This window comes from Notolabrus celidotus, chromosome 16, assembly GCF_009762535.1.
Source record: "Notolabrus celidotus isolate fNotCel1 chromosome 16, fNotCel1.pri, whole genome shotgun sequence".
NCBI lineage: Eukaryota > Metazoa > Chordata > Actinopteri > Labriformes > Labridae > Notolabrus > Notolabrus celidotus.
In genome coordinates this window covers 18,716,949-18,741,060 of record NC_048287.1, presented here as the reverse complement: position 1 = coordinate 18,741,060, position 24,112 = coordinate 18,716,949, and the positions used below count along the sequence as shown (strand labels likewise).

Below are 24,112 nucleotides of genomic sequence, written 5' to 3'. Positions count from 1 at the left end.
GATCTCCAGTAATAAACCTGTTTACTTTATAAATCTGTTTTTGGGACATTCATACAAACATGCTCTTTTTGTGTTGTGAGAACTGGAAAAAGAGCCTTAATACATTCACATCCATTGAAGTTCAAACAGAAACCTTGGCGCAATGAAAAAAATCCATATTACACAGATATTGTATCCATGCAGTGGTGCGCATGTGAGGAGCATACAAGCTAGTTTTAATGACCCAGTAAAACTGATGTAAGTGATTAAAAAAACAAGAGTTGCTTGTCACAATTTCAACGGCAGAGGTCAGATCTCATTCCTTGCTGAAAATGCTGAGTCAAAGCAGCGTCAAATCTGGATTACACATTGTTTTCAGAACACTTAACCAGAGTGAAAAACTCTTCTGACAGGTTCTGAACTGTACTGACTAACAGTCATGATATATCAGAAACATTCACCAAATGATGACACACAGACAGTACTTATGATTTCAGTCAGAAATGTATTAAATTAATCACTTTCATTACTTTAACAAGCACAATTTACAGTCAAAAACAGGCTATGGTCCATTAGTGCCTTAGACAAGCAAGTAATCAATACATTATTTAATTGTAACACACGAGGGCAGGATTCTTCAAAAACTGCAGTTAAGTCAGGTCACCTTTAATATTATTAAACATGAGACATTTAGCTGTACATGAGACTGTGCATTATTTCCCTCATTACTTCAGAGAGGCATGAGGAAAGGTCTGGCTTTATGTTATGCACTGCCTCAGAGAGGTCTGTGTATGACTAGCAGGTCTTTCATTTGAGAACTACAAACATAAACATCCACAAGAGCCACGTACAAATCATGTCTGCTTGGCCCAGTTTTAGAAATTGCTTCTGTTTTGACTTTTCAGATCCCTGAACAAGGATGGCAGGGATCTGAAAAATAAGGGCTATGTTATTGTTATAGTATTCTTTTAACCTACAAAAAGATTGGGTGCATTTTGAACCAGATTGACCGCTCTCTATCAGAGGCAAGGAGTGCATCGAGGTGTAACATGCCTTTCGAGTAAAGGGAAACCACTGAGGTCACAAATGGAAATCACAGCACACGTAATCCATGTAGCGTTAAAAAACACATCAATATCTTATCAGGAAAACACTGTTAGATGGGCCACAGCATAACACCTGGGCAAAACACACTTAAAGGTGGAGCTTTAAATATGCCCCAGTAATATCAGAATCCAATAAATAAAAATGCATTGAGGTGAGCTGCAATAAAGACAGAGGTTACATCATTGTCTTAATTTCATTTAAACTATGCAAAGTGAATGGTCTGCAGTACAGAATCCACATGAGGCATTGATTCTTTAAAACACTTCAAAAATCATCTACAGACAAATGTATTGGAGTTGATCAGACACATGATTTACAAGACTGTCAACAGGTAATCAATAGAGAATATGATTTAAATCAATTGTACATTTTGTAAACTGAATTTGATTTAGGAAACAAAAACCGCCCCAAACATGTTGAGGGGTCCCATCTCCAAAGAGTCGTCCATTTTGTTGCATAATGTCATTTGAGCTTGGGCTAGAGTTCTTTTAGCTGACAGGTATTCAGAGTCCGTGAGAGGGAGGAGCAAATACTAGAAGAATATCTTCCAGATTAGATTTTAGACAGTTGAGGTACTGAACAACCATTTCTTTAATTTTGAGAGGTAAAAATGTCAAATTCCTGGAAGAAATAATAGGACACACTGCTTTTTCCAAGGTGGCTGGAATGTTGACCACATTTAGCCCCTGTCCCAAATACCTCCCTAACCCCTCCTCTCACGTGGTGAAAGCAGGGGCTATGGAGGATCTGTGCGATGCAATATGGTACAGGGGCAGAGGGTAGTTACGCACTGTACTGGACCATGGAGAAATTCTTCATGGCACTGTCCAGAGCCACGCCAGCCTCCTGCATTTCGTACCTATGGATGACATAAAGTGTCAGTAACAGTTTTCTTTTGATGTCTTATATCTTTGTGCACAAGTGATAAACTTCTACACACTAACTCACCAGTCACAGATGGAGACAGTGTAGTAGATGGGCAGCTGGGAGGAGCCCAACTCCTCAAGGCCACATGCCCCCATGTTGGAGAAGAGAAGCCAGTCCCCCACGCTGAGTTCAGGTAACAGGCAGCGCTCCACCACACAGTCCAGCTGGTCCAGGGATGGGCCCCACAAACTGCTGGGATACACTGCCTCCTCAGCACTTAGCACATGCTGCAGGGAGGAAACAGAGTGATCAGAAACGAGCACAATATCTGTAGGAAGGAAAACAGTCTGAAGACCATGATACTTGAAGGAGATGGCTTTAAGTATAACAGATGCATCATTGTTTGTCATCTTTAGTCATGTGGTGACTTATAAATGTGTTCATTAATATCCTAATGACTGTTTTATTCACCACCAAGCAACCAAGAACTAAACAAGTGCACCAGAACAATATCTTTATACAACTTACCATCTTTTTATTTAATATGATCTTACTTTTTTTAATTTAATAATTCAAAAAGTTAACAGGGCAATGAAGCAGATATGCATCATTTGCTGTCACTTATATCTTAAGTTCAGTAGAGCCTACAGAGTAGCTAACAGCTATTTGTGGGTCAGCATTAGATATTTGGCTAATCTCATTACTTCAGAGGAAACTATGTTTAAAGAGCTTTGTTTGGGTTAAATACTCCAGGCTAGTCAATGCTCTTTGTATCAGACAAAGTGATTCACTTTCTGAAGAACTTTTGGCCCTGCTTCCTCAAATACTCATAATACATGACCCCTTTATTTTCACATTCAACCTCAGCTGCTATCAGATGTTTCTTTCAGTCCTGAATAGGGTTAACTCTCTTGGGTGGAGACCTACTAACCTTGTGTACGGACGGGGCAGCGATGGCGTTTCCTAGCAGCTTGCGGCTGAATGGGCCATAAACACCCTCATTCATGTGGTACAGGAACTCTGCATCTTCATTGTTCTGGCCTGTGTAAATAGAGTGGGCGACCATGTCAGAAATATAGAACAGAATGTATTATTTACAGCTGTGATTTGATCTGCGACAGTTCTGTTGTGATTATGCAACACTTGTCTGCAAAACAGTGTGAAGATAAACCTTTTGTCTTTTATAAGAGCGGATATTATTATCTGCTCTGATTCACAGTTAGAGTGAGGACACAAAGGTATAGCAGTCAGATTAACTGGACTACAGAAGGACAAAGAGAACCTTGGAGAGAACAAAGTAACTCACTTTGAGCGAGGCCGTCCCACTGGGGGGTCTCCACCTTTTTGCAAATGACGTTGACAGCCAGGCTGAATGCTGAAGCCACGTAGAAGCTGCCCGGCTGGGCCAACACTTGAACACCAGAAAGTGGGCTGAAGTATGCATCCAGCAGCGGCCTGACTGCAGACTCAACCTGCAGACACAAAAATACAGCAAATGTGCATTTAAAGTTATTTATCTGAGTTCAGAATTGGGAATTGAATAATCTAATAAAATACCTCCATATTTTACACAGTGATAATCATGCAACATTTAAGTTACTAAAAGACAGTAGTTATTTACCTGTTTGAGCTGAAACTCTGAGCCAGTAAATCCACCACCAATGTCCAGGATGTTCATGTGAAAGCCCAAATCCGCCTAAAAAGACAGCAAAAAGTCAGATGTTATACTTTAAATACATCCAGTGCATTTGTTTTGAATGTCAACTATTCATTTTGTAATTATAAATGGTTTCCAGACAACACTCACCCCCATGTCAAACACACAGCGGGCGTCTGACAGTGCGTGGGTGTAGGCTTCCTCCAGGTCTTGACAGGAGCTGGGGATTTGAAAAGTCACCCCAACCACCTGGACCCCCAGCTCCTTGGCGGCTTCCAGCAAGTGCCGGCAGCTCTTCAGTGAGAATCCGAAGGCCATGCTGGTCTCTGCTGCGTGGGCCTTGGTGCTTAATTGCAGCAGCAACCTACGAACAGATCCAACATCAGCTAAGTATCAAAACGTTTAAAAAAAAAAAAAAAAAACACTACACTAAGCAAGCAGAATACATTTATTTTCTTTACAACAGACATTTTTAGGTCAAATTTATACAAAACAGGACAGATTTCCTATCAAAACTACCCCCGCATTGATGCAAACTTTTGCTTAATCCCTGTACTTACTTTGCGTTTGGATGCAGGCGGGAAATCTTGGATAACTCTGCCTCATTCTCACACACAAGATGCTGGATGTTATTCTTGGCAGCATGCTTGATGTGTGCTAGCTGCTTGCAAACACCTGACAGGATGATGTTTTCAGGTGGTACGCCATGCTCCAGCACCAAGCTAACTTCAGCCTGTGGGAAAGAGCACACACACATCAGTGAAAGTAGAAGAAAACAACAGAGTGTATTAACCCAATCAAAACCATCAACACAGTAACAGGTGTATTACATCAGTTGTTAGGATAACAGTCAACAGCTGACTAGTAATCAAGTGAGTGCCTTTATTTGAAAAACCCAAAAGTATGAGCGGCATTCATGATGCAACACAGAGCAGTTTTAAAAATAACCAAATATAAGCTACTTGAATCTGGATCTTTGAAGTTTGAGTTTACCTTGTTGGTGCAAACGAAGCCCAGGCCCAAAGAGGCGAGCACCTCAATGACAGCAGGGCTGCTGTTGCACTTGACTGGATAGTAGGGCTGTAGCTGCGGCACCACGCTCTGCCAGCATACATGCTGCTGCATCAGAGCACCAAGGTCCCCCACCACAAATGCTCTCTTCTCCACCTGGTGACACAGGAGGCTGCACTTAATACACAATGTAACTGGTGACACCAAAAAAAACAAAAAAACACTGCACATACAAATCAAATCCTGTGTCTGAGACATTAAAGGATGTCTACAAGTGTTACATTTCTCAAAAGTAATTAAGAGAAAAAAAATCCTGTCAAAAAGAGTTATGTGGAACGCTGGGAAAAATGGAATGTGTATGCACCTTGAATAGTATGGCATATGATGTAAGTGTAAAAGAATAGTATGTTCTTGACTGTAACTCCCACGATGATCCCATGTTATTTGTTCATGCAAATACATAAAATAAAAAGTTAAAAAAAAAAAAAGAGTTATGTGCTTATCACAGTGACATAGAAGTAAAGGAATTTCTTCAGCTGCAAAACGTGAGTATCAAAGGTCCGAAAGCAGGACTGACCAGAGTCTGTTCGCAGATGTGTCCATCAATGACATCTTCAAGAGTCACTCCTCCCTCTAGGAGTTCAATGATGTAGCTGGGTTTGTCAGTGAGTCCTTTCATCTCAACCGTATTCCGCTAGGCCGACAATCATAAAGATCAGATAAGCAAGTCAAGGGTCACGACTGAGCCAATGGGTCCTGCCGGTATGCAACAAACTGGAACGAAGAAGAGAAAACAAAAAACGTACTATTAATAACAACCATGGTAAGCCTTTTATTACTGACATTTAGCACAGGAAATTAATTTAACATTTACAGGGCCAATTAGCCATGACAGAAATGGATTTCCTCTTTGAAAATAGCATTTTTTTTTTTTTTTCCATTTAGTCATCTTAAGTCAGGAGGAGAATGTCACTATTTTTCGATTAAAAAATGCGTAAATTACAAACAGGTGTTTTTCAATCTATCAGCTTTGTTCGACAATCAAAATAAACCCTTATATCCAAACATAAAACATGAGCTAAACCCAATCTGGAATGAATACTTATTAAAACACAATCGTCCTGGACTTTGTTACAGGTGTTTGAGAAAGTGAGCATGCTTCAAACACTGAATAACTCACATGGACAAGTCAGGAGATGGACCTGTCCCGCTATCAGCTAGGATCCCAAGGTGGCTCAGCGTTGAAGTCAAAGTGCTCCCGGTAAAGAGCCGCCCCTAGGCCCTCTGGGTAGCGCTCATACACCTGTGCAGAGACAGGGGAGCCCTATGGGGACAAATATCCATGATGTAAGATTACAATGCATGAGGAAGACAACATGAAAGGAGAAAAGACAGCATGTCACACAAATTCAAAATCCGTGGCTAGGCCTGACAATCATTAAAGTTCCTGTGTTATCACAAAGTTTACCTTCTTTACACAATCCCCTGCTGTTATCTGTGGATCCACTTTTTTGGTCAATGTGAACATTTTTACATAACAATCGATATGTTAAGTAACTCAACTCAACTTAATTTATAAAAGCACCATTCATACATAAAAACATTGCAGCCCCAAGTGCTTCACAGAATAACAGAGACAGAAAACAACAGCAATGGTAAAATTATAAAAAGGCAGGATTATAAATAAAATACCTAAAAATAAAATCAATATAGTAAAATTAATAAAATAAGTAATAGTGGAAAGAAAAGATAAAAATAAGGTAGCGTTAACAAGATCAGGTGAATACAAGAAATAAAAAATAAATAAATAAGATAAATATATGTTAAAGCAATGATTCAAATAATAATAGTTAAAATAATAAAGGAATAATGATGCAGTCCAGGACTAAAAATAAATTACTCCAAATTAAAAGCTAGATTAAAAAGGTAAGTGTTAAGTTTACTTTTTAAAACACCCAGACTCTCGCGGCAGTTTGCGAGGCTTCGTTTTAACTTAAACTCCGACTGTAATATTTCGAACAATAACTCTCTAAGCAGTCTATGTTTTGTTTTTTTACTAATAGAGATCATAATATGAAATTTTAGTTATTTAAAAGTAGTGACATTAAAAGCAACGTCGGAGTGACTCATTTAGGAAATCGGTTACATATTTATTACACTGCGTCACCAAAACAACTCACGGAAAGCTACACCGCGCATATGTCCTAAGGGGCACATTCAAACACATTAAAGTACATGTTAGTGTTAGTTGTAGTCTACACAACAAACGCCATTGCGAGGAAACACGCTGATCAGAGATCCCAGGCAGCGCGAGATCTGCTCCCGTTGAGCTGGCTGCCGACAGCACGTCCATGAAGAAGCTTACGTTAGCAGTGTGTTTTGTTAAAAAAAAACTAACCAAACCACAAACATTGACACCGTAAAAGAATACACGTCAAAGTGAGGCGGTGGCGTAGCTTCTTAATTCACTGGTATCTTTAAATTTAACATTAAATATGCCAAATACACAGAATTCAATGAATCGGTCTGTCATGTGCGGCAAGAAGGCAGAAAGACCAGCCCGCCATGTTACGTCCGCCTGCTCAATCCAAGGAACGCAAGTGTTGGTTGTACTTACGTGAGATAACGGCCAGTATGTTTTGGAAAATCGTCTTCTCTTTTTCGGCGGAATTTTTAAAGAGTAGTGGGCACAACGATAAAAGAAAGAAAGAAGGCTGTTTTTGCCATATGTTTAGATGAAGGACAGGCGTCTGTAGAACTGCGTCTTCTCTATCGGCCGATGGGTGGAGAACTACTGGTGCCGAGCAGGGGAAGTGGAAAAGGTAATCAACGGCCTGTGGGCGGAACCTGAGGTTCAGTTCCACCAATTAGCATTCAGCATTTTTTAGAACATACCATATAAGCATTTCCGAAAGTCTCACAGGCCGCTGTAGTTCTGTGACGTTACATAACCATAAACTTTCCGAAGATGGACACTCGATTTAGTCACCCAGTTCAAGACCTCGACTGTTCTCGTTTAAATGACACAGTTTAGATATACTTGTTATTGTACAACTCCGGCTGCAATTATTTATCAAGGGATTTATCAATGAACACCAGTATCCATTACAGGGGCGTCAAACTCATTTCAGTTCAGGGGCCATATGGGGCGCCATATGTAAAGTTGTGCACACTGAAAATAACAGTCACATTTCTCCATATTTAGCTCGAAAACGTCATAAAAATGAAGAGTGAATTTTTAATAGTCACTTTTTTTAATCACATTTAGAGGAATATTTGTGATCTTCTTCACATTTAATTTTCTTGTGAAAAATATATTAAGTTAAAATCATTGGTAAATCCAAATGCTAATTATAAATCTAAATGTTAAATATAAATCTAAATGTTCAACAATAAATCTAAATGTTAAATCTAAATGTTAATTCTAAATGTTAAATGTTGCTCGGCAATCCTATTTATTTTTCTGATAGTTTTTCAGCAGTGTGAATTTGCATATCAGCTAAATATTTAGGATCGCAAAGCATTTATATTTATATTTAACATTTATATTTGTATTAATTATTTATATTTATATTTAACTTTTATATTTAGATTTAACATTTAGATTTATCATAGAATATTTAGATGTATATAAATATGCATTTAGATTTAGATTTAGTTTTTGGATTTAACAAAATTTTAACTTAATATATTTTCACAACAAAATGAAACGTGAAGAAGATCACAAATTTTCCTCTAAATGTGACAAAAAAAAGTGACTTAAAAATTCACATTACATTGTTATGACGTTTTGGAGCTAAATGTGGAGAACTATTGCATTTATTTTCAGTGTGCACAACTTTACAAACCGCCCCATCACATACAGCCCAAGTTGATCTGAAGTGGGCCGGACCAGCAAAATCATAACATAATAATCTATAAATAATGACACTCTAAACTTTTCCCTTTGTTTTAGAGCAAAAAAGTACATTCTGAAAAGGTTCACATTTAATGAACTATCTTTCCACAAAAATAGCTGTGGTATTTTTTGCCATGATGAGTCTCATAGTGGGCCGAATATTTTACTCTTTAAGCCCTGAAACCTGCTGCGAACACACCAAACACACAGGTTACCCATTCACCTGACACAGAGTGTAATGTTTAAAGCAAAATAACAGATAGATTACAATAATGAAGAAGGTGAAGTTGACTATTTTGGACCCCTCAGCTCCAGCAGGAACAGTTTGCTTGCTGGACAGTGTTGTACACAGGGGTGTAGTGCTAGTGTTAGTAGTTAGTGGATCATCTTATAGTGCTCTAAAAAGTCTTTATGAATCTCAACAGGATTATGCAAACAGCAGGTCATCTATTTTCTCACTTTGAGAAAAAAGTCTAAGAAAAAAAGTGCCGTTCAGGTGCGCTCAGTCAGCACTATGATTGCATGTGACCCCCAGAGGACAGATTTGAAATAGTAGATATTTTTATTGAAAAATTGCAGTTAATGTCTTCTCTGTAATTTTTTCACTTTACAAAGTCGTTCCGCGGGCCGGATTGGAACCTCTGGCAGGACGGTTTTGGCCCAGGGGCCACATGTTTGACACCCCTGGTTTAGATATACTTGTTATTGTACAACTCCGGCTGCAATGATTTATCATGGGATTTCTCAATGAACACCAGTATCAATTATATAATGATATTTAAAGAGTCTTAAAATCTCCGTTGTTCATCCCATAAAAACGTTTTATTAAAACAATTAAAATAATAAATTAAGCATTAAAAAAGGAGGGGCAAAAATGAAAATAATGATTATAATAAGACTGAAAAAAAATATTAAGAAATAAAAATAGTTTGTAAGTTTGCAAATGGAAGACTTTTGATACCATAATTCTAAGATCTGTTATAATACCACAATCAAGGGGTCTTTGTCAACAGATCAACTTTCAATTCTCAATGCAGTCTGTGAAATATAATTGAATTATACCTACATCAACTCCAGGAAAATCTTAGCTATGGGTAAAACTTCAAATAGCAAGAATCGTTTTAAAAAACACTATGATTCTCTACATACTCTGACCTGTGATGCCTTTTAAAACCTGCACAAACACCCAAGACCATATGTTTTAGTGACTCCACAGATTGCATAAATTAACAATCTGAATGCATTCATTTTTTATGCAACTTTGTTTTCTTTTCTTTATGGGAGCTTTTGGGTTTAATTGTTCAGCAAAGACAGCTTTGATTTAAGTAGCTACTATTTTGACTATTTCAAAAGTTGCTAAATGGCTAATTAGGGGGAAAAGGCAGAAGATTTTATGTCATACTTTCCTCACTCACTCTGTGTAATTAATTAATTCCATTTAAGAAGTTTCAATTAGTGTCAATGCATTAAACAGATTATACAAATCAGGGTATGTATAGCTTCAGGGAATCAATATTAGACATCCAGTTTTATGATATTGGGTGAGGTGGTTTGGGATAGATTAAATTGAAAAAGATAACACGGCGAAGCAATACTGACTCACCCTGACTTTGCCATTCACAGATGCCCCGAGGATGTTTATATTTTTCTTGTTTCATGTTTTTTAAAAGTCTATTTGGGAATGCAAAAAGACTGTTTGGCCTTGTTTTACGTCAAAAGCTGGCCACATCTATGTCCTCTTTGATAACAGCATGACAATGGTTGTGAAAGTGATTAAGTACCTTCCATACACATATTAAAGAATTTGTGAATAAATAAGTATGGACCTTGTGGCTTGGAAATCTTTTGCGGTCACTGGGTCAAATGCCCTTCAACTGCAAAAAACTATCACTTACATGTTATCACAACTTTCACAACCTTGCAGAGCTGTGGATGGGGACTGAATCCATTTGAAACAATGTTATGAAAAACTTCCACATTTTAAACAAGCGTGTTCCTGTTAATTTCTCATGGAATCTGGGGATTACTGAGGTTCAAGAGCTTATTGAATACTTTGTTGATTAGTCGTTAAGCCTTTGTCACACTCACTTAGCTTGATTTCGGCTGTGATAATTGAATGTTTCATGCAATTCAGTTTACTGGGAGGAATTTCATTTGGCAACTCTCATCTCATTAAGCATGGTGGTCAGGAGTTCAGTACGACTCTGCCTGGATGACTGGCATGATGAGCACAAAACTCAGCCTGCAGCCACCTCAGTCGTATGACTTTGGTTGGTAAACTGGAGCTCTGGTGCAATAAACGACATGACCTTTATCTGTGTTTCAGTAGCTGCCTGGATGTCTCATAGCTTTATTTTATGACTATGACTCCAAATGACACCGTGTTCACTAACAGTGCAGCCAAGTAAACATTGGGTACAAAACAACAAGAAGAGTCGCGTGCAGAAGCACTTTGACACCGATAACCTGAATACTCTCAGCATGCTGGCCTATGTTCAGAGACCAAGTAAATGAAATGTAGGGCTTCATGCTGTACAGTCATGAGAATCACCCTGAGGTACACATCAGAGGAGTAGCAGATCAAATTGGGCCAAACACTCCTTTTTCCAAGAAATGGGGTATAAACTGAATTTGTAATCTGCGCAGTTGAGGTTTATCTGTGAAGGGACTGGGTGTGAAATTATTTAAGATACAATGCTAAATAGAGCTATAAAACATGGTATACCAGATAACAACCAAAAGAAGGTGTGCAGAATAAAAAGTGAAATATTCTGTCAATCATTAACATCCACCATACCCTTTCAGAGTTTCTGTTAGAATCATTGTCTGATATTCAGAGTTATATTTTGATTCTCCTGGTTTCAGATTTATTGATAATAACAGTGCCACTATAGTCTAGCCAGAATAATATTCAAACTAAGATAATAGACTGGACAGTATAAAGCTGTTTGGTTAAAAATCTTGCCAATTTTCTGTCAACACTGCAACAAAGTGTGAAATGCAAAGTAAAAAATACAACCATGTACTTTAAGATTCACATCAGGGTCCATGAGGACAGGAGTTAATTTAATGTTTTGCTTCAGTTCCGTTGAGTTCAGTTAAATGCATTCACTGTCCTTAGGAAGGAAATTCAATTTCCAGCCGGAGGCAAAAGATACAAACCCTTTACGGCATAAATAAACAATTATCAATACACCCAGCATTCCCCCAAACCTTGAGTGAAAACATTTCCACAAAGGTTAGTGTAGTGTAAGTGATGTAGATAGAAACCCAGCAGATGCATCTATAAGAATTAGCTCAGTGCAGATATATCTGTTCCTGTGTGTATGACAAAACAAAAGAAAAAAAGTGGTCAAAGATTTCGTCTCAGTTACTCAGTTTGTCATCCAAATGTTGTACAGTTACAAGTTTGTTCAAAATAGTCCTTTACACCATCACACCCGGATTCGGACCCATCATTAACTGGTAACGATAGATAGATAGATAGATAGATAGATAGATAGATAGATAGATAGATAGATAGATAGATAAATAGATAGATAGATATAGACTAGAATAATTGTCAGGTGTTAACCCCAACTCTAATGTCAATACTTGAATAAGTAGTTGAATGTGGAACACAAATTATCAATCACCATGCTTTGACTTAAGTATATCACTTGATTTACAAGATTACTGATGGTCTTGTCTGTTATTTATTTGTACAGAGAGAACCTGAAACACTTAGCAAAAAGGAAACGTGCAGACTGATGTTAAACCTTGCATGAAAACATATGGGGATGTTGAGACATTAAACAACTGCTATGACACTTAACTCAAATAAATGATTAGTTTACAAACACTGAATCACTCCCACATTAAAGCAGCCACTGTTAAGTTATGTAGTATTCTAATCTTACCAGAGGAGGTCAACATTGAGAAGCACCTTTCCCACTGAGCAAAACAAACATTCATGCTGCATTCAAGTACAGTCTGAAAAAAATGAAATCCCCGATATACCTGATAAAATGCAGCTGCAACTAGTAAATAAATTCCAGGTATTATAGAAAAGTACAGAGTCAATATCAATTAATTAAAGTGCAAGTAGGGCTGTTTTTCTTTTACTTTTACCATCCTGTGGATAAATTATGAGCATCCGCTGTTAATCTGAGATCTCCAGAGAACAATACCTTGTTAAATCAGAGTAAACAAAGTGAATAATGTACATCATCTTGGGCTTCCTTGTCAGAAAATCCAGCCATTTACCATTTGCTATTAGCTAACAACTCTAAACTTACTTTTTCCTCAACATTTATTTTTTAGCCTGTTTATCCACCCTTTTAAACAAGTTTCAACACGTATCAATCACTGGCAAGCCCGTCATTTCAACAAATTATACATTAGAATAACTTTTAGCAAGCTCACGCCGTTGTTTAACATAAAATAAATAACCCTTTATTCGTCCTACAACGGGGAAATTTAAGTGTTACAGCAGCAAAAGCTGACAGTGCAAAACAGTATAAAGTAAACAAGAGCATATATAGCTAATTAAAAAGTTATAAGCAATTAAAAATAAAGACGTAAAAATAAGCATATCTTATATACGATAAGATAAGATAAAATATTACTTTATTGATCCCCCCGGGGGGGAAATTCAGTTGTTACAGCAACCCAGACATAAGTACAATCAAGAAGAAGTTTCAATAAGTAAAATAAAATAAAATAAGTAAAAATAAAAATAGATAAATGAAGCTAGAATACAATTTAGATATATACAATGTTACAATGGAATTTAGATTAGATAGATTAAATAGTAAAAAAGTAACAACTAAATAAGTGAATTTACATATATTTACAAAACCAGTGACACGGTGAAAAATAATGTACGGAACAGAACTAAAAAGATGAGTAGAAAAAATGTATTGCACATGTAAGACGAGAGGGATGAGTAAGTATTGCACGTTAATAAATATATGGGGTAGATATTGCACATACACAACATGTGTGGTGTTCAGGTGTGTAAGCGGACAAAGTTTTTTATTTTATTTTCTCTTTTATTCACTGTCACAGGCGTTCTACTAGTTTCAAAAAGTGTCTCTTTACATACAGATTATACAATTTTCTATCACCTCTTTTTCTCACTGAACCCAACGAGGAACACTCGGTCACGTAAATGCAGCTTAATGCGCAGTAGACTCCGCGCATGCGCAGGCCTTCTGTTCTGATCAGCTGACTTTGAGTGAGATGCACTGTTGAAGGACCGCTGAGTCGAAAACCTACTATTATCTGAGCTATGTGCGGGAAGCTGCGACTAATTAATTGATATACACTGCGTGGACCGAGTACTGAGGCCTTTTAACACATCGGTAAGTTAAAAAATACACGGATGAGTGACGTCGTGACGGAGGAAGGCTGCGTTGCAAACAAGCTAGTGTCAGTAGCAAGCTAACGTTGACACTGAATATATTTAACCACGAACATATCAGCTTCATTTTGCTATATGTTGCTTGTGTTTAATTAAAGAATATGTATTACAGTAAGTGTAAGCCCAACAGCTCTGAGTCACGTGCTGTTCTCGGTGTTTAAACAAGGGAACGTATAAGTATTTAGCATGTCCTTTACAACCCAGAAACTGATCATATGACAGACAATCAGCAGACATGGAGACCTGTTCGTGTCTACTGTTCCTCCTGATGTAATCATCCACTGTGTGCGTATGTGCAGATTCTATGTTTTTCATTGGGAATTTGTGAGGAAGTTGACGTTTCAGTGTGAAAATAGCAGTCTAAAGAGGAACAAGCAGCTTAATAACATGACTCTTACTCATCCACGGATAATCACACCTTTTGAGTGTCTATCTGTCATACAGTAGTGTAACAATACTTCTTTAATACAGGAAAAGTCGCATACAAATAGGTTAAAAAGACTGAACTTCCATTGAAATTCATGCACCCAAAATTTCCAAGTGCTTATTCTTGTTTCATAGCATCACATAGTATTTATGTAAATGTTTACTGATATTATATCATGTCAGTGTTGTAGTAGTTACAGAGGTTTGCTAGTTCAATCCTTACCAATGCATGGTTTTTATAAGATGATGTGATATTCTGGAAAATCAGCAGCCAAAGCAATCAGCAACAATTGTGGGATACGTATTGCATTACAAGTAAGAAAATCTGTCTAAAATCTTCATGCATTGTATGGAAATGATTAAAAGTAAAAGCTGTACTTAGTGCAGTGTTTGAGCAAATATAAGCCTTGAAATGGCTGCTTTTTCTCATTAATAATCCCAGTATTATGTGTTCAGGTGAAGTTTAAGAACATATACAAGTGGGAAACCTGGATTAAATCTTTTATCAATCCACAACTTATTTAAACTATATTCAAATATCTCTTATTCAAGCAGTAGAATTTTTGAAAATTGCTAGAAAAACTGTAATCCAAAAATCAGTCAAAAATCACAAGCTTGACAAATCAAGTCCATCATAATATTAATGCCTGAATAATGTCCAAAGTCAGAACGACCACAAAGCTAACCTCAAACACTTGACACCTGCAGAGAGTTTAAAGAAATAGCCATCATGGTCAAATCAGTGTAACAGTATTTTTCTACAGCATACAATCACACAGTCATTTTCCATTTCCTACTCGTTCTCCTACAGCGATCCACACAAATTAAAGGGCAGGGGAACAAACATCTAACAAGCAGCCATGACGGAATTCTGGTTAATCTCGGCTCCAGGGGAGAAGACATGCCAGCAGACCTGGGACAAACTGATGGTGGCGACAACACGCACCAACAACATCTCTGTTAACAACAAGTTCAACATCCCCGATCTCAAGGTCTCACACAACAGTCATCTGCATTTGTTACAACAGGAGAATCCACTCACACATGATACAGTGGTTAATTTTATGCTGGTTTTTTTCATCTCCAACAGGTCGGAACTCTAGATGTCTTAGTTGGTTTGTCGGATGAACTGGCTAAACTTGACACTTTTGTGGAAAGGTAATCTTAGAAATGATGAAGATCTGCAAGGTTCTACTTTTCTATGTTTGGACAATTTAAACTCTTCTTTTCATCCTTTGATTCTCTCGTGTTTATTTCCTGTGTTGTGTTCAAGTGTGGTAAAGAAGGTGGCTCAGTACATGGCTGACGTTCTGGAGGACAGCCGAGACAAAGTCCAAGAGAACCTACTTGCTAATGGAGGTAATCACATCCAACACAATCTCCAGTGTGATTATTGGAAACTCACTCACTTTGAAAGTTGATAGTTGTGAGGTGAGATGTTAGAAAGCAAAGTCATGTTGTTTATGACGCTTCAAAGACAGACATGATAGGTGACTGTGTCCTAAGATCATCATAGAGTACAGTTCAAGCTGACGGGCATGGGTTGATTAATATTGATGTCTTTAATCTCTTTTAAACTCTCGACAGTGGACCTGGTTACCTATATCACCAGATTTCAGTGGGACATGGCTAAATATCCAATCAAACAGTCTCTGAAAAACATCTCTGAGATCATCTCCAAGGTACGTCAGTGTAATGTTTGTTTATTATCCTGTGTGTGTATTGAAGTTTTATCTCAATCAGGCAGATTTTAATATCAAATTTGTAAAAGAGACCTTAGTACAAGAGAAGAAAAACATCTGACAAACACAAAACACATGCAGAAACATACACTTCCATAAAGTCACATATCACACACAGACACAGCTACATCAAGCTCTCCCTTATGCTTCAGCAAATATTATTATATGTTACATGTGTGATGCAGAAAGTGAAATCTGTGGTATTCATCCTCCTTTATTTTGTTTCCAGCAAGCCTCTCAGATAGACAATGACCTGAAGGCCAGAGCTTCGGCTTACAACAACCTGAAGGGAAACCTGCAGAACCTGGAGAGGAAGAATGCGTGAGTTATATCATGATCATATTTATATATATGTGTAGTGTTGTATATGTAATCTGATAGCAGGAGCATTGTCTAAGGCAAAATACAGGATCACTTTTTTGTAGCTTGCTGACACGATTGAGCACTGAGCTTTTATTTAAGTGCTCAATCTTTTCCTGAAGATCGAACACAGAATGAACCCAGAATGATATATTTAAAATGGTTTGGTTACATTTTCTACAAATATATAACATGTTTATTTGGACTAATGATGCATAAAAAATTTAACTGTGTGTGTTGTCCTTTAGGGGGAGCCTGTTGACCAGGAGTCTGGCTGACATAGTGAAGAAAGAGGACTTTGTGCTGGACTCAGAGTACCTGATTACCATGCTGGTGGTTGTCCCAAAGTAAGTCCACATGCATCAGTGTCGATGTATCCAGTGTTTCCTCCTCAGCGAGGGGGTGATTGTCAAAATCTCATGTCATTTTATCTTTGGAGGTTATGATGGAGATTGCTCCCTGACAAAAGCTACAAAAAATACACTGAAAGCTTTTTTTACATTGTAGAATTGTTTACACCTCAGACATTTTTTCAAGCATGATGTTAGTCATTCGGGTAGTTCCCACATTAGTATCATATGTATTCATGTCAGCTAGAATCAAAAGTGAAGATGAGTTAGAGGCGCCGTTGGCCTTGTGGTTTAAGCGCGCACCCAACATACAGACCCTATAGTCCTCGTCGCAGTGGTCACTGGTCCAACTCCCAGCTTCGACCATTTGCTGCATGTCTTACCTCACTCTCTACTCCCCACGTTTCCTGTCTGTCTTCAGCTGTCCTATCTAAAAAAGGCGAAAATACCCAAAATATAAATTGAATAAAAGAAAAAGAAGATGAGATCATAAGGAGGGGGACTGCTTTCTACTCATAGCATTGCTGAGTCAATGAGATGTGCAAGTTTACCACAGGCCATTGGATAACTCAAAGTACTGATACTGTCTGTTTGTATTCTAATAACCATTAAAAAGATAATATAAAAAACAGTATTGTATTGAATTTAATAACAAGCATATTGGAAATAACCTTTAATTTGTATCTTAAACTAACTGCTGTATTTTTTCCCCTCACCAGGACGGGGTATGGTGACTGGCAGAAGACATATGAAACCCTGGCGGAGATGGTCGTGCCACGCTCCACCAAGTAAGGACAAACAGATGATGGGTTAATTTATCTAACTGAATCCATGAATGATCAGGTCCAGGAAGTCATGCAGTCCGCCCTGTCAAATATCTCAGAACAGACAGCTTGACTAGTTGTCATCGTTGTGTTTTCTACATTCTGGGAACCTCTCCTCCTTGACTCAGATGCTTGATGGTTGACCTATAAGAAGTGATTGACCTTTTGACAATGGGGATGGATGATTTGAAGTGTTACGTTCAAGGTTCTGGATGGACATGACTCAGTGTGATATGGTGACCTAGCAACCTATGTTTCCAGAATAAGTATGGACCAATGCTTTCCATTTGACTGGAAACAGGAAACGTCTTACGGTAGAGCAGCTACAATGGTGGAGATTTTCCTGAACTGTGATTTTTTTCAGGATAGTTTCATTGATGGTATGTTTTCAGGGTGTGCATTCAAAGACTGGCTCGGATTGACTGCTGTGGTGATACAGTCTTTATCCTTCATCGCAGACACTCAATGCAAAAGCTATACATTGTGTGGCAGCAAACACACATGGTTTGTGTTTCTCAAAACGCTAAAACGAAGATCATGTTGCTGCATTTATGAAACTTGCTGAACAGAATTTCCACCCAGAAGAAATATTTTAGTGTTAAGTGACCAACTGCAATTTTGGTAGCAGACTGATTCACATTCATATTGAGATTTGATTCAGGGAAGACAAGAGAAGCACAAGTTGAATTTCTAAAAGCTGTGTCCAATTTAATGTCACCTCACCCTGCTCTAAAGGAGTATAAACTGCTGAATAACAGAGATGAGGTATGACTCGTAGTATGTTGTAAAAATAACGGATGGTGCTAATTTAAAACCAAGAAGAGTTTTATCACCACTATTTTTCGTTTAATAAGCAACCATGTAGCCCTAACAAGGATTAAGTCAAAGTGACCATTATAAGCATTGCATCATCATGACTAAGCACTGTGACTTTATAATTCCCTTCATTGACAAGGACAGATATTTGTTGCACAGCGAGAAATATTTCCTGCCTGCCTAAAATGACACCTATGTGTGATAAAGGGATTTTTTTCTTACTGCCCATCCTCTGGCAGAGTGCTGTCCCTCCACATAGTTTGTAAAATTGGATCTAAATGCAGTGCTGTTTGTCAGAGCTGAAAAAGTGAGTCAGTGTTCTTACATTTGGAAGGTCAAGAGTTTGATCCCAGATCCCGCTGTCCACATGCCAAAGTGTCCTAGGGAAGATACTTAACCCCAAACTGCCCCTGGTGCTGTGCCACCAGTGTGTGAATGAGATTTGTTAATACTGATGGGCTTTATGTAGCAGCCTTTGCTGTCAGTGTATGAATGTGGTGTGAATGTGACAACAAGTAATGTAAAAGCACTTTGAGTGGTCAGAAGAGTAGAGACAGCACTTTATAAACACAGTCTAATTAAAGTTCCCTTCAAATTCCCATGGTACTACTGATTGTGTTTGTCCTTATGCTGTCTGAAATCAGGAAGTTATGGAAGGTCTTGTTGTGGATATAATAATAATTATGATAATTGATTTATGTATAGTAGTCCAGGGCTACAAAAATTAAACATAAAACTTGTTCATATAATTCCTTAATTTATTGGAACTTGATTATACTGTTAAGTCATTTCATCCACTTGTCTTTTTTTAATTCATTCATTACCTTGAGTTTATCTTTATTCTGTAACAAACAGCTGTTTGATTTCAACAGTAACAGAGAACATTTAACTAGTTTCTGTTGGTTTTATTTTTCATGTGTTTGCTGATATTAGTAAGACTTATTGTACTGATTGTAAGATGACACATACTGGGGGAGTCTGAAGGTAATTTATTTTGTTCTTTTGAAAGTAGAAACTGTGGAATTGGGTCAAACATTACATGTGTATTATAATAAATATTATGATGTGTCTCTCCTCCAGACTGCTTTTTGAAGACAATGACAGCGGCCTCTTCAGTGTGACTCTCTTCAGGAAGGCCATAGATGACTTCAAGCACAAGGCCAGAGAAAACAAGTAAATTATTCCGTTACAGATTAGCATAATGATGTGTTTTTCTCTAAGAGCGGAAGAATAAAACCTATCGAGAGGGAGAATTTATTTACAGATATATTTGAGTCCCACTTGAATGCTGTTTCATATTTAGCCTTCGGATGGATTGTTTCCAACCACTGATTTCTTTGTGTTTTCCATTATTGATTATGAATTAACTTCAATCACAGGCATTGAAGTAGGCCACCTATTTGTAGACACAGATACTCTCATGTTGTGTTCTAAAAAAGAGAAAGCAATTCAACAATGGACGCAATTTTGTCAGCACTCGTCTTTCTAATTTGCACCCCTCATTGCGGGGATCTCATTGTGTGTGTTTATGATACATGTTTTTGTATGTAGCCTGCTTTTAGGAGAGCCCTTGAGCGTGTGTGTTTGTGGTCCTGCACATCTGTGTTCTCTCTGCACAGCTGATTGCTTGCTCTCTGCTGTGTGTCCTGACCTCCTAGGTTTACAGTGCGTGATTTCCAGTACAATGAGGAGGAGATGAAGGCAGACAAAGAGGAGATGACACGTTTGTCTACTGACAAGAAGAAACAGTTTGTACGTTTACTGTTTGTCTTTTTTAAACAGTACTTTAGGCTAAGTGGGAATGAGGGGTTGTGTTTCATTTGCACCTCTTTTTTTTTTAAAATAACAGATGATAAATTAGATTGTTTAGCATTGATAATTAAAAACAAGAAGTGAAGTCTACAAAACATGATTGAAATTCTTTCTGTCCAATCAGGGGCCTTTGGTACGATGGCTTAAAGTGAATTTCAGTGAAGCCTTCATCGCCTGGATCCACATAAAAGCTCTGCGTGTGTTTGTGGAATCAGTATTGAGGTAAGCCCGTAAATCAAAAGTTCCCATATTTGAATAACAAGAAGTAAATGAATCTGTCATTAACCAGTTCATCCATTTAATGTTTTAAAAGGTGTATGTCTCGTATGTCGATAAAGGATTACACATTGTTTTGTTTCACAGATACGGGCTGCCGGTTAACTTCCAGGCCATGCTGCTGCAGCCCAACAAGAAGAACATGAAGAAGCTGAGGGAGGTGCTGTATGACCTGTACAAGCACCTGGACAGCAGTGCTGCTATCATTGATGTGAGTACTTTCAACACACACCATTCAATCCAGAGAGTTAGACCCAGTTCTGTGACGTTTACAATGACCAGGTCCAGGTCCTTCTGGAAGACTGAGGTCTCTGATTACAGCCTCCTCAGGGCATTGGAGCTACTTGCTGTCTTATCTTGTGTGGAAGAACTAAATCAACCATTATTCCTGTTGTCTTAAGCCTTTGAAACAAGCTTCTTCTTGACTGTTTACTATTGATTTCTTTTAAATATGTGACTGACTCATGCAACCTGCTCAAACTAATTGTGGTCTTTTAAAAATAGACATATTTTAAATGGTTTTCTGGGGTCAGGCATGCAGAGTGCATTATATGAAGAGTTAAAAAAAAGTATCTCTTTGTAAAAAAAATGTTCAATGTGGCTCGCTTCTTGCACTGGCTTGACAATCTTGGACAAAAACTCGCTAAACTCACACAAGCTCAGACATCAGCTGGGGTTTATCAAATCTCTCTAACATAAACATGGGACAGCATGGTAACCTTTTTAATCCATTCCTCTTTTAAAGCACTAAATCCTTCCACCTGTCTGCTGTAACAGATAATGTCCAAGTAACTAACTATAACATTTTAGACTAGCCATGGTATGCATTGTAATCAGGACTGTATTAATTAAAGGCTTTCTGACTAATCAATTGCTGCTATCCATATGTCAATATTGAGAGAAATGATGCATCACAGATTGACTACTACTATTTTTCCACTTATCAAGTGTTAATTCACACAAACCTATAATGTGTTCGAGTTCCTGTCTTATAGTTCTCCCTCTACACTCACGTGATCACACACATGCTCCTTCACCCCTCTTTCTGTCCCTCCCTCCCTGTGTGTGCGGTGTTGACTGCTCAAATGTTTCATAAGACTCAAAGGTTGAGTTTTGGCTCCCTGTGAATCAACTTTTACAGTAAGAGAGGTGCTAGGTGGATTTCTGTTAATGACATAGCATTTCAAAACACTTAAAAAGAACATGATTCTTAAAGACATCCATACATTTTAAACGTAATATGGTGAGAGGAGTAGATTTAGATTAAATGGGAAAGGTCTCACCTTAGTCCATGCATTAAGGCTTTGGGCTTATCCAAGTATGTGTCTGCATGTATGTGTGTCTCTAGGTTATGTATGTGCATGTCACGACAGGGACATGAGGGGCAGAGAGGAAGGGAACACTTGCCACATAATAATTGATGCTGATGATTCTATTCTTGGCTGAATAAAATAATTGAAATGAACAGCTATTTACAGGAGTGTTGGTTTGGCCTAGTTGTTAAAGTGTGCCCCAGAAGCTGTAGCTTTCATAGCAGCAGTTTCTGGTATGACTTCTGGTTATGACCCTTTGCTGCACAACACCCTGCATTCTTCTACTCCTTGTCTCTCTTTAGCTGTCCTATCTGATAAAAGCGAATAAATGACTAAGAATTGAAAAATTCAATTGAAAAGCCAATTAAACGGTGGCATGTGTTTTTGTCATGTTTGCAAAGCTGCTGTGGAAAGTTGTGTAATTAGTTATATGCTTTAAATAATCTTTTTGTTATTTTTTTTTGTGATGGATCAACATAAACGCCTGACTTTGACAGATCTATTTGTCTTAAGAAAGATATTGAAAACTTGATACAAAAGCTTTTATGAGTTTTCAGTTTTTTTGTCTTTTGGTGTGCCTGCAGGCCTCTATGGACATCCCCGGGCTGAACCTGAGCCAGCAGGAGTACTACCCCTATGTTTACTACAAGATCGACTGCAACCTGCTGGACTTCAAAGTCTAGACACATCGCCATCATCATCATCATCATCATATCTGTGGAGTCGTGCTCTGATGTGACAGTTTCACGTCCCCAAGCTTTAATTTATTTCCTCTTCCACCTTGATTTTCCACCTTTTGTGTGTTTTCTCCTGGTACATTCCTGGGTTCAATTTTATCAAGATACTTGGAACTAGACCGTTCTTCAATGATTTTTTAGAAATTTCAGATTGATTGAAGATCAGAGTTTAGACTCTAATGTACTTGATAAATATGGGCCCCTTTTTGTTGCTGCGTCTTCTTGTTTCCAACATGCTGTAAAAGTGAAATTTATTCCCCGTTGACGTCCACCAAAATGGCCGACATTCCCTCATGACATTGAGACATGCCCCAGCTTCAGTGTTGTTTTCTACTGTCACCACACTTACCTGAAATCAACCCTGTCACACATGGGGGAAAAGGGGAGAAAATAAATGTATGTTCAATATAGTATTTATTTAAAGCCTCTAAAATCAGTTAATGTGTTTTTTTTTGTTTGTTCGGTTCTTGAAAGTGCTGTGTTTTTAGCTCTGTGTAAGGAATGTCTGTTTACAAGTAGATGTTGATCCCACTCTCGCTATAATCCTGTGAAACTCTTGAGAAAAGTCATTTTACAGTATAAAGAAGCAATACGTTTGCTTATGGTGTGCTCCTATAATTTTCTGTACATGAAGCAGTGTGAGGAAAAAGATTATAGGTCTATGTGCAAATACTGTATCATCAGTATAAATGAAAATTTAACCACATATGTATAATAAATGTGAAAAATAAATACTCTATGTGAAATATACCTGAATTTGGCTTTTTAATTAATAAAGGGACTGCAGATGTAAATTACCATTAAGCCAACTCTGGTAAAAAAAAAAACAATTTTCCAAGTCTTAAAATTGCTTTTAGCTGGTCTTCCTATGATGTGCTTTCCCCCCCCCCTTTTCAGGTCTTTGATTATTCAGGAAGACTGCCCCAACAGACCGCGAATGCACTGCAAGTGAGATATGTGGCCAGAAATGAACATGTTATTTTATTTACCAGCAGCACGTATGACAAGCAGAGCTTTCCAAATATATCCTCTTATTAATCCTTTCTCAAGTCTTTTTTAACTTTGGATATTAACTTGTTATAAAAGCAAATACATGATACTATTGCAGTGATCAGGCTATTATTTTGTTTTTCTAGAGCGCCCCCCAAAAAACTTTTTACCACATGGACAACAGCTTTGTTATCTTAAAATAACAAGTAAGATAAACTCACATATCGAGGATACAAATTAGACAGAGTAGTTAAAAGGTATGGATGTACATCCTATATGGCCTCTGTACAGCATGGCAAAATATTAAAACATAGTTAAACAGAGCAGTAATGAAACAAAAAATGTTGATACTTTTTGCATTTTTTAGCTTTTCTGTCTTACCTCAGTATCCTTATAGTTGCATACAACAATATTAAAGTGTTGCAAACTATTTATTCACCATACATATATGTTGTGTACTACTGGTGGTCTTCGCTATCAAGTATTATCATGGTTATGAATGTTTCAAGTGCATACATGCATGATGATAATTATGATGATGGT

The 24,112-nt window shown here is 37.7% G+C and overlaps 2 protein-coding genes across 2 annotated transcripts; one reads left to right on the top strand and one right to left on the bottom strand.

The window, feature by feature from the left end:
• Positions 1-464: 464 nt before the first annotated feature.
• On the bottom strand, positions 465-7,436 carry azin1b (antizyme inhibitor 1b). The gene is made up of 11 exons (XM_034705221.1): positions 7,239-7,436; positions 5,802-5,945; positions 5,199-5,395; positions 4,604-4,777; positions 4,171-4,343; positions 3,761-3,974; positions 3,575-3,649; positions 3,260-3,425; positions 2,885-2,994; positions 2,035-2,240; positions 465-1,945 (listed from the first exon to the last, which is right to left on the bottom strand). The coding sequence occupies exons 3-11, from the start codon at positions 5,298-5,300 to the stop codon at positions 1,870-1,872; spliced, it is 1,296 nt and encodes a 431-aa protein (XP_034561112.1). The 5' UTR covers positions 5,301-5,395; positions 5,802-5,945; positions 7,239-7,436; the 3' UTR covers positions 465-1,869.
• A 6,259-nt stretch (positions 7,437-13,695) lies between these two features.
• LOC117828201 (V-type proton ATPase subunit C 1-A) lies at positions 13,696-23,329 on the top strand. Its single transcript, XM_034705218.1, has 13 exons — positions 13,696-13,864; positions 15,161-15,341; positions 15,440-15,507; positions 15,623-15,708; positions 15,937-16,031; positions 16,321-16,412; positions 16,700-16,798; positions 17,521-17,589; positions 19,522-19,614; positions 20,100-20,193; positions 20,378-20,475; positions 20,617-20,740; positions 22,427-23,329. Exons 2-13 carry the CDS (start codon positions 15,210-15,212, stop codon positions 22,523-22,525), a joined length of 1,149 nt encoding a protein of 382 aa, XP_034561109.1. The 5' UTR covers positions 13,696-13,864; positions 15,161-15,209; the 3' UTR covers positions 22,526-23,329.
• Positions 23,330-24,112: the final 783 nt, after the last annotated feature.

Bases quoted from the DNA above. Each gene is read 5' to 3' on its own strand.
- LOC117828201 (XM_034705218.1), top strand. From the start codon at position 15,210: ATGACGGAATTCTGGTTAATCTCGGCTCCAGGGGAGAAGACATGCCAG. The intron at 17,590-19,521 runs GTAAGGACAAAC...TCTCTCCTCCAG, and splicing joins GTCGTGCCACGCTCCACCAA to ACTGCTTTTTGAAGACAATG. The intron at 20,741-22,426 runs GTGAGTACTTTC...GTGTGCCTGCAG, and splicing joins GCAGTGCTGCTATCATTGAT to GCCTCTATGGACATCCCCGG.
- azin1b (XM_034705221.1), bottom strand. From the start codon at position 5,300: ATGAAAGGACTCACTGACAAACCCAGCTACATCATTGAACTCCTAGAG. The intron at 4,778-5,198 runs GTCAGTCCTGCT...CTGTGTCACCAG, and splicing joins ACATCTGCGAACAGACTCTG to GTGGAGAAGAGAGCATTTGT. The intron at 4,344-4,603 runs GTAAACTCAAAC...TCTTTCCCACAG, and splicing joins GCTTCGTTTGCACCAACAAG to GCTGAAGTTAGCTTGGTGCT.